The 10,990-nt window shown below is 51.3% G+C and overlaps 1 protein-coding gene across 1 annotated transcript; it reads right to left on the bottom strand.

Moving 5' to 3' along the window:
* Window positions 1-8,735: 8,735 nt before the first annotated feature.
* Window positions 8,736-10,550, bottom strand: LOC123123914 (arogenate dehydratase 3). The gene has a single exon (XM_044544572.1). It carries the CDS (start codon window positions 10,418-10,420, stop codon window positions 9,203-9,205), a length of 1,218 nt encoding a protein of 405 aa, XP_044400507.1. The 5' UTR covers window positions 10,421-10,550; the 3' UTR covers window positions 8,736-9,202.
* Window positions 10,551-10,990: the final 440 nt, after the last annotated feature.

Below are 10,990 nucleotides of genomic sequence, written 5' to 3'. Positions count from 1 at the left end.
ACCTTGTAGCAGAGCAATGTGCCAAGGATATTATATTCCCATGAATACATTCATGTTATCCTTTGTAATGTTGAACAAGGTCATTTATATAATATAGCGCCTATTATTTGGAAAATTTTACCTCCTGTGCGGCAGTTTTATAATTAATCCTGAGAGTTGGCCAGTCGTTGGCTTCTGCCCCCACGTAGGAAGCACGGGGGTGTTCGGGATGAACCTGAACACTCTTTACCCAAATTTTGGGTCATTGAAGGAGGTGTTCAGCGCAACGAACCAGGCAATCGGACTATAAGGCTTTATCACTCTCACTTAGCCATAGGAGTTTCACAAAAGAAAGGTAGGCGCAACCCCTGGTGTTCGGAAGACCGCACTAGGGGCTCTATAAGCACCTGATCGGAAGAAAAAGCCGATCCGTCGCACGCTGCATTTGTTATCGCATAATGCGGAAGAAATCCTTAAAGATTTTGTAACCTCTCGAACAGCTGACCAGCTCTCGCCGCATCATGACAGTCAGTTTTCGGCTTTCTCTACTGAGGTGCTCGTCCGAAAGAACCGGGACACAATCGCAGTAGTTCTCCCTTTACTACCCTAGCCGATATAGCAGAACGTAGGGTAGCAAGCACAGGAGCCGGGCAACCCAACTATTGACCCAAGACATGATTCGGAGCCGATGCATATAATGCTATAAGTTCGGGGTGCCGAACGACCGTGAGGGTGTTCAGACTTTATTGCCGTATTATGGGTACAATGAGGCCCCTGGCATATTGAGGCGTACCATAGTGTACGGCTGCCCCTTGACAAAAAATATCAATAAGACAGAACAACAAGTAAGCGTTATATAAAGCCGCATGTTGTAATTGAATAATACATCGAGGCGTACGGATACAAGTAGTTGGATAAAAAGAAATATGACTTCAGAACCTGCTGAGACCAGGAGGGGGGCTGTGTGCGGATCCGTTGAACAATCGGATGATCATCAAGGGGAATATCTAAGGATTCCCTTACGCGTTCGAGCTGTTTCCCTCCTTGGTATGTTCGTCCCCTCATGGGTCTGGTCGCCATGTCGCCAGTGATGGCCTACACAAAAGTGGACCTGCAAAGAAAATGCAAAAAATGTTTGTCTGCCACGGAGTGGTTAAGCCACATTGAACCTAGCTTTGCCTCCGCCTATCGCCGGAGTGGTTAATTGAGCTCTTGAAGAGCTGGGCTATCTTGCCACGGAGTAGTTAGGACTCTTTTGACAGTGTCTGGGAGCCTGGCTGTCGAATGAAGGTTCGATTAAAAAATGCCACTCTGTGCTTCTACTGCTAAGGCGATGTTATGCTCTTCGGTACGGGGGGGGGGGGGGGGGGCGTTTGGCTTTGCCATTAAATGTTATGACGCCGTGTGGACTGGGCATCTTGAGCTTAAGATAAGTGTAATGTGGCACCGCGCTGAATCGAGCAAACACGGTTCGTCCGACCAGTGCATGATAGCTGCTGCAAAAAGGGACGATATCAAAAATTAACTCTTCGTTGTGGTAATTATCTGGGGGTCCAAAGAATACTTCCAGAGTGATGGAGCCTGTACAGCGGGCCTCGACGCCTGGTATGACACCTTTAAAGGTGGTTTTAGTGGGTTTGATCTTTGAAGGATCGATACCCATCTTGTGCACTGTGTCCTGATAAAGCAGGTTCAGACTGATGCCTCCGTCCATGAGGACTCTCGTGAGGTGGAATCCGTCAATTATTGGGTCAAGGAATAGTGCGGCTGAGCCGCCCTGACGGATATTGGTCGGACGATCCTTGCGGTAAAAGGTGATCGGGGAGACTAGCTCCATTGCGTAGACATCCCTAGGTGTGCGCCTCCACTCCCGTCTGGGAATATGGGTGGCGTGTATCATATTCATCGTTTTAATTTGCGGGGGAAACTTCTTTTGCCCTCCTTTGTTTGGTGGCCGGGGCTCCTTGTCGTCGTCATTGCTTTGAGACCCCTTCTCCTTGTTTTCGGCACCTGACTTACTGGCCTGTTTGAAGACCCATCATTCTCTGTTGGTATGATTGGCTGGTGTTCCTGGGGTGCCATGGATTTGACATGGACGGTCGAGTATACGGTCCAGACTGGACGGGCCCAAATTGTTTCTTTTAAATGGCTTTTTCCGTTGACCGAACTTGGAGCCACTGAATCCGGCATTGACGGTTGTGTCTTCGGCGTTATCGCCATTATTGCGACGCGTGTGTCTGTTGCGCCGGGGCTTGTCGTTGCTATCTCTGGCGTTTGAAGTGCCAGGATTTCTTGATGTGCTGTTGCTACGAGCCAACCAGCTATCCTTGCCCGCACAAAAGCGGGTCATGAGTGTCGTAAGGGCTACCATGGACTTCGGCTTCTCTTGGCCGAGGTGTCAGGCGAGCCACTCATCACGGATGTTATGCTTGAAGGCCGCTAGGGCTTCGGCATCCGGACAGTCAACAATTTGGTTCTTTTTAGTTAAGAACCGAGTCCAGAATTTCCTGGCTGACTCTCCGGGCTGTTGGGTTATGTGACTTAAGTCATCAGCGTCCGGTGGTCGCACATAAGTGCCCTGAAAGTTGTCAATGAATGTGTCTTCCAGGTTCTCCCAACTATCAATGGAGTTTCCCGGTAGACTATTTAGCCAGTGCCGAGCTGGTCCCTTGAGTTTTAGTGGGAGGTACTTGATGGCATGTAGATCATCGCCGCGGGCCGTGTGAATGTGGAGAAGGAAATCTTCGATCCATACCGCACGGTCTGTTGTCCATCATATGGTTCGATGTTCACAGGTTTAAACCCTTCTGGGAATTCATGCTCCATTACTTCGTCAGTGAAGCATAGGGGGTGTGCAGCGCCTCTATGCCGGGCTACATCGCGACGCAGTACAGATGAATCTGGTCTGTTGTATTCGGCCTGGACGGATTTGTATTTAGTATATCCGGCGTGGTGGTCATCGTCACGCGTTGGGGCACGCCCCCACGATCCGTAGGTCGATCTTGACTGTCCTGCTTTGTTTTCCAATTCGTCGATGGGGTGCGGGCTAGTGTTTGGACTGGTACGCCGCTTTGTCTCGGCCACGAGGTGGTCGGTCAACTGCATCCTGCGCTGGTAGTATAGGCTCTAGTGCCTCATCCTTGAATTGAGGTAACAACCTGCGCCTCGGGTAACTTTTGGTTGGGCGCTCGAGTCCGTATTCCTCGGCCGCCAGGACCTCAGTCCATCTATCAGTGAGCAGATCTTGATCAGCTTGAAGCTGCTGCTGTTTTTTCTTTAGGCTCTTTGAAGTGGCTATAAGCCGGAGCTTGAAGCGCTCCTGCTCGACGGGATCCTCAGGCACGGTAAATTCTTCGTCATCGAGGCTCACCTCGTCTTCAAAGAGGGGCATGTAATTGTCATCCTCCGAGTCTTCATTCATGGCATGTCCATCGGGGCTAGCTTGCCCATCCTCCCGTCCGGCCTGTTCGAATCTTGGCTGGGCGGGATTGTTTTCATCTTCGGCATCATCTGGAGTGCTATTATCTCTTGTGCCGGTATCGCTATTTCTACCCTGGTGTGGTTTAGAGCGGCGCCGCTGACGTCGGCGCTTCGGCTGCTTCTCGAGAGGATTACCCTCTGTTGCATCCTTTTGATCCTCGCCATTGTTTTCTTTGGGTGTGTCCACCATATATATGTCATATGATGAGGCGGCTGTCCAGCGCCTTGTGGGCGGTGGTTCCTGTTCTTCTCCGGCATCGTCGTCCATACTGTCGATGTCTTCGGAGTCGAAATCAAGCATATCGGTTAAGTCATCGACATTGGCTATTAAGTGGGTGGTGGGTGGGTAACGAATTCCTTCATCGTCCGCTTCCCACTCAAGCCGGACATAGTTCGGCCAAGAGTCTCCTCCCAAGGAGAGAGATTTTAATGAGTTTAGCACGTCGCCCAAGGGCGAGTGCTGAAAGATATCCGCAGAGCTAAACTCCATGATCGGTGCCCAGTTAGATTCGATGGGCACGGATGAACGCGGTTTGGAGCCTATGGCTGGAAAAGCGTCTGAGGGTCCGATGACACAAACCTCATTGGAAGTGAAATCTGTGTTCGGCGCTATCGCCGTTGAGTGTGCAGCTTCTGTGGCGGGGTCCATCCTCCCGTCCTAGGATGGCACGATCTGCGCTGGATTTAAAGCCAGGGCAGCTATAGGTGTGATCTCCTGAACACCATCCGATGGAGGATCTAGGTCATGCTCATCGCGACTGTAGGGTGTACCTGTCATGGGCTCGAATCCGTCGAAAATCAAATCTCCGCGGATGTCGGCAGTGTAGTTCAGGCTTACAAACCTGACTTTATGGCCAGGGGCGTAGCTATCGATATGCTCCAGATGGCCAAGCGAGTTGGCCCGCAGTGCGAAGCCGTCGAACACAAAGATCTGTCCGGGGAGGAAAACCTCACCCTGGACCTCATCGTTGTAGATGATTGAAGGATCCACCAAGTCTTATGGTGACGACACAGTGGAACTCTCAATGAAAGCACCAATGTCGGTGTCAAAACCAGCGGATATCGGGTAGGGGGTCCCGAATTGTGCGTCTAAGGCTAATGGTAACAGGAGGCGGAGGACACGATGTTTATCCAGGTCCGGGCCCTCTCTATAGAGGTAATACCCTACTTCCTGCTTGATTGATCTTGATGATATGGGTATTACAAGAGTTGATCTACCACGAGATCGTAGAGGCTAACCCTAGAAGCTAGCCTATGATTATGATTGTTCTCGTCCTACAGACTAAACCCTCCGGTTTATATAGACACCAGAGGGGGCTAGGGTTACACGGAGTCGGTTACAGAGAAGGGAATCTACATATCCGAATTGCCAAGCTTGCCTTCCACGCAAAGGAGAGTCCCACCCGGACACGGCACAAAGTCTTCAATCTTGTATCTTCATAGTCCAACAGTCTGGCATAAGCATATAGCCCGGTTGTCTGAGGACCCCCTAATCCAGGACTCCCTCAATGACGATGCCCTTATCATCGTTTCCTTCATGAAGGCATTATCGAGGTGAAGCTCCCAACCCCATCCAATACCTCTGGGGGAAACCCTAGATCAGTTGATCGGATGACGGCGGCATTCATGTTTCGTTACCCCTTTGGGGGCAACATTCTTGGAGATGCACTTGGGCTCGAGGGACTAGCGGATCGCATCTGTGGTGGAGCAGTGTTTCTTTCTACATATTCATGGCAGCGGTTCTCGGCAGCATGGAGCAGTGGAGGCTTGGAGTCAGATGTATGGCGAGGGACACGTGCAGGAGGTCGACGTTGTCTGGCATCGTGGTGGCGTCGATGGCAGAGAGGCCTGACAAGGTCGATGCGTCAGTACATGCTTTGAGGATGGATCGAGGGGAGACGGAGGTGATGGCCCTTTGCAGCGTGTGCGTGTGGTACTCACCGAGAGTGCGCCGGACCGGAGTGTTACCCAGTCCCACCTATGTGGCTTGGATGGGGCATCCGGTGTTAGATGTTAGGCTTTCGTGCGATGTCTGTTTGGTATTTGGCTCGGACATTCGGCACCCCTTTATCAAGAGGATAGAAGTAGCGACATGTGTCGTCTAGATGGTGGCCTCGGGTTTACTGTTGTATTACTTTGTAAGGTCTTTGTGAATAATAACTAATATGGTCGCATGCATCATCCAGATGTAGAGATCGAGAGTGATTCCTCCTTTTCTAAAAAAAATTTATGTCCCAGCGAGCTTTTGGTTCTTCACGTGTCTCCTTCGGCAACATATCATGCGTATCGCGCTCAATGCCGAAGGCACACAGTGTTTGTGCGTGAACGATTATAACTGTAGCTACGAATTGGCATTTTCAAGAGAACCAACAAACGCATGTGCCCCGACCCGACCTTTCTTCTAGCTCAAATTAAGTCCCAGTTTGGCCCCACAGAGCCAAGCGATTCTGCTCGCGTTTATGCTTGCCATATGCTCATGTTTCCGTTTATCATGTATGCCCCACAAGGCCTTGTAACTTCTAACGACCGTGACATAGCAACGCCCCACGGCACAAGACACCAATGAACTTCATTGGGAGCATGTGATCGGGCTTCCATCATGTGCTCTGTTGGGACATAATCTTTATAACATGTTGATCGCCTTTCCTAGCTTTGCACCAATTATTTGTTCGTCCAGCAGGGGGTTCCTTCTAGAACCCGCTGAGTCACAGGAGATGACGAGCTCAATGAGACAGTAAAACTGTATGCCGAGGGAGGGAAGGGAAGGGGAATGTATCCGGTGCACCTGCACTTGTGGTGCTACCCGTGTTTAGCACCTGTGGTGCTACCCGTGTTCAATGAGACAGTGAGTCACAGGGGAATGTGTTCGGTGCACCGCACTTGTGGTGCTACCGATGAACCGGATGCTATAGAGTATTTTGAAAAATCTGAAAAAAAATCTAGCACGTTAACGCAACATCAATGTATGATGTCACAAAATTTTGTATACAAATTCAAAATATTTTTTGAGATACAAAAATGACAAATTTGACATCAGTTTGATAATGGGCCAAATCTAAAGCCCAAGATATGTTATGTACTATTTAGTGTTGAATTTGTCATTTTTGTTTTTTCGAGTTATGTTTCGCATTTTGACTTGAAATTTTGTGACAACCTACATTAGTGTTGTGTGAGTGTGCTAACTTTTTTTTTTAGAATTTTTTGAACATTTTAAAAGCATAATGTGAGTTTGGTGCACCGGTAGCACCACAAGCTTGGGCCCTTTTGTCGGTGTTTGCCGACTGGTTATTTCTGATGTCAATATCGAAATGGAACGCTACTTATCAAACCCTTGCGACTATTTTGGCTCGTTTTCATGACCAGGCATACAAATCCGCAAACAAACAATCACTATTCTGTCCCTCCAGCTCCAAGTGCTTCATGCAGCCATGCACCCGTATTATTTTTGGTTGCCACACTTTCTTCTTTTTCTTCCTTTTGAAGTAAAGCCCGCTTACATGTAAAAAGTGGGATAGTTGAGAATTTCTTGAGCACAGGGCAGAACGGTCAGTGATTAAGACTCGATGAAACTTCCCTTTCTCTTCCTGAAACCTGAATCATTACTTGAGCGTCTCCATTCCTGCAGGACAGCTGTAGAGAGCATGTTCAATGACTGATGATGTACTGTATCATATATTCTTGAAAGCTACTGTATGAATAGAACGTATCATATATGGCTCAAATCTGATACGAAAGGAATTCGCAAAAAATCTGAAGTATGATAATCCGCTTGGTGGGATTCAGACAGCTCCACTCGGCCACCACACATGAACGCATGATGCAGGTTCACTGCACTTTGCATGAGGCGTAAGCAACGATTCAGATCTTTAGAGGTCCCCAACCCAACCACACCTCCCGCTTCACAGGAAGCGCAAGCAAATAATTCCAGCGTGGGGTCACGCGTCTCCGTGCATGACCACCCAAGATATTACTCCGAGTACACCTTGCACATGCCGCCGAGTTAACAAGTGAGCAACTGATGAGCAAGCAAGCTTTGAATAATTTGTGCAGACGGGGACAGGAAAGAACGGAGATCACGACGATCCAGTAAAAATTATTACTACTCCCTTCATTCGGAATTACTTGTCTCGAAAATGGAATTACTTGTTCGGAATTACTACTCCCTCCGTCGGGAAATACTTGTCGAAGAAATGCATAAAAATGAATGTATTTAGAACTAAAATACATTTAGATACATCCATTCCTCCGACAAGTATTTCTAAACGAAGGGAGTACTATTTTAGTTCTAGATATATCCATTTTCGAGACAAGTAATTCCGAACGGAGGGAGTAGTTTGGTAAGGGGTCGCTCCTCTCATAACTCTGAAGCTCCAGGCCATGTGGAGATGCGTCGCACACGTCCGACAGGGCACGGGGTTGGTTGATCTGAGCCAGTTAGTTGGTGGACAAAACTGTCCATTGGTAGAGATGCGTTCTGCAAGGGGCAGATGATAAGCTTTCAGCAGACCGATAGGGTGGTCTCATAGACGAACACAGAACTGTGGAACACATGTGGAAATTTGGTTGATTTTTGGCGGAGTTTTGTGGGTATCGGCGACGCGATGCGTCAATTTCCTGCAACGAGCCTGGCCAAATTCTCCTGTGCCACGCGCGAAAAATGTTCGCACATTTGATACGGGGATCTCGGCCTGAACCTGCCATCGCGCTCGCTTGATTCGGCGATCGCGCAGACAGTTTCTGCAGTCCGTTTTCCGTTCACTTCTGGGGCGTACAGCCAGTCGTACAAATAGGCCCGGTTCAGCCACAGCCCACAGGTGAATTTGATAGTATCTCTCCCGGTTCATGAGGATTGTAGGGCTATATCAGGGCCCTCGCTTATCAGAGAAAGTTAAGTCTGCTCAGATCTTTCTGCTGCGAAACACGCGCCACTGGCTGGAGGGAGCAGGGCCTCCACATATCCCGTGCTACCAGTGGCAACTTGTAACTGCAAAAATGGCAATTCAACCCTAGAATAATGATTTTGCAGATTCTCTGGGCCTGTGCAGTGCTCCACATGAATTCGGATTCCCTTGTCGGATCTTGAATCTTTGTTCTGTCGAATCACAATCATGGTTCTCTTCAGTCTTGGACGAGGCCAATGCTCCAAGAGAAGCAAACAGAACAAAATGATTCAAATTCCTATGTCGTTGAGTACTGAAGATTAGCAATAGTATAATGAAGAACAAGACATAGTATTTTTTTGTATAAAAGCACCGCAAATTTCACAGTTCAGCTCGTATACAAAGCACACCATCCTAGTATTGCACAAATTCCAGTATCGTTACACATAGTTTTCTTCTGCTATTGGAAAGAACAGCCAGTCTTCAATGTGCCAATGTCTGTATTCTACTCCGTACAAGTTGAACACCGAGAGGCACAAGAAAGGGGGGTAGCGATACTCTACCCTCAGATCTAGCACAACAAAAAATTACAGCAATCAAGTAATGATAATGCTATCTTACACATCCTTTAATTACTAGGCATCATCAGCAATCTTACACCTATGCACACAGCTAAACAGCAGAGTAGTACTAGAAAGAGCCTTATTGCATCTGTACACAAATACTAGTACGTAGAGGCAGCTGCTCGAGTACCAGAATGGAAATTTCCAGGTCCAATTCCAAATTCGATTGTGCCGAACTATCTAATTCGATCACTTCACTTGTACTAGTACCATGGTGGGAGGATCACTGTTCTGTTCTCCTCATTGCAGATCGTAGACGTTGGTGTCCGCGGCGTAGCAGCCAAGAACTCGGACGAACACGGCGAATTTCTCGATCTCCTTGATGGCCTCGCGGACGAGCGGGTCGTCGGCGGCACCCTCGCAGTCGACGTAGAGGACGTGCGGGAACGCGCGCAGCGTCGGCGCACCGCGGGCGCCCGTGTCCAGGATCATCACCGGGGGCCGCGGCTCGCCGACGCCCGCTTCGTTGTTGATGACCTCCAGCTTGGACATGTTGATGTTGCGGGAGGAGAAGGCGGAGAGCACCTTGAGCACCACCGCCATGGACCCGCCCCGGTGCGCGACCACCATGCTGGTCTTGGCGTCCGCGTCCACGGGGACCGCCACCGGCGACGGCGGCTTGGAGAGCAGCAGGAAGCGGGTGACGTTCCAGGACTCGTCCTGCAGGCCGTGCGCGAGGACGTCGAGGCCGTAGAGGTCGGCGGCGCGCGGGCTGGCGATGGCGGCCGTGTCGAGCATCATGTTGGAGCGCAGCATCTCGACGGCGCCGGCCGTGTCCTCGACCGGCTCGCGGTCAACGCCGAGGCGCGCGAGGGCGCGGCCGCAGTGCGCGAGCGCCATGGGGTGGCTGATGACCCGGCGCACCTCGGTGGCGCGCACCCCGGGCATGGCGAGGAGGCAGTAGTGCACGAAGAGGTTGATCTCCTGCGCCACCACCAGGTCGTGCCGCAGCAGGAGGTCGTAGTTCCGCAGCGCGGTGCCCTCCATGGTGGACTCCACGGGGAGGATCGCCCGGTCGACCAGGCCGCGGTCCACGGCCGCCAGTGCGTCCGCGAAGGCACGGCACGGCACGGTCTCGCACCCGGGCAGCGCCGTCTTGGCCGCGAACTCGCTGTACGCGCCCGGCGCGCCCTGGTACGCCACGCGGAGGCCCGTCCCGTCCTGGCCCCCGCCGCCCGTGGTCACCGACAGGTGGATCCGGTCATGGCCGTTCACGTGCGTCTTGCCGTTAACGACGCCGTGGCCGTTGATGGCCCCTTTCTTGCCGTCGGCGCCGGCGCCGTTGATCTGTACCTTGCCGTTGTGCGCTTTCTTGGAGTGCCCGTTGACGTGCGGGGCGCCGTCGACGACCCTGGCCGCCCGGACGAAGGACGGCGACCTGGAGGAGGAAGGCCTGGCGCGGTTGGGCTTGGGGAGGAGGAGGTGCTTGGAGAGGTGGAGGGAGGAGGTGTAGGCCATAGATTTTCCGGGCGGTGAGGTCGGCGGTGGTTGGAATCGGAGTAACAAGCGTCGAGAGGGGAAGCTTCTTGACTTTTTATACACGCGGAAATGGTACTACTCCAGAGTGGCTTGGCCGGCTTCGCTGCTTATATAATTCTACCGCAAGTTCTTGCCGCCTTTTCTCCGAAGGTTATTCTTTGGTGTGGAAATTTCCCACCGGGTTCTTGCATGCTTAGCATCAACTCAAATTATCAATTGTTACCATCAGTAGTCCATCAGTGTCACCCTCGTTGCTGGAGCGAATGCCGTCGAAGAGATCGTAATCCGTAGGGCCGGGCGCGACACGATGCCACGGCGCGCATCCGGACGCGTGGTTTCTTGGGTGACCCGGAGTCGCGGCACCGGCTCCGCCGTCGGATCTCCTGGCCGGGCGGGCAGGCGGGGCAGTGGCCGGTCGCTGTGGGCTCGCTCTTTTCTCTTCTCTCCCCTTTCCGGGCTGGCCGATTGGTGCGGCGGGCGTCGCTGTCGTGGGTGAATGCCGACGGGGTCGCCGTTGTCCTGTGGCTGTAGTGGCTGTTAATGGTAAGA

This window comes from Triticum aestivum, chromosome 1B, assembly GCF_018294505.1.
Source record: "Triticum aestivum cultivar Chinese Spring chromosome 1B, IWGSC CS RefSeq v2.1, whole genome shotgun sequence".
NCBI classification, from domain to species: domain Eukaryota; kingdom Viridiplantae; phylum Streptophyta; class Magnoliopsida; order Poales; family Poaceae; genus Triticum; species Triticum aestivum.
This window is presented reverse-complemented; position numbering and strand designations above follow the sequence as displayed.

Excerpts from the sequence above, each read along its gene's own strand:
- LOC123123914 (XM_044544572.1), bottom strand. The coding sequence starts at position 10,420 with ATGGCCTACACCTCCTCCCTCCACCTCTCCAAGCACCTCCTCCTCCCC.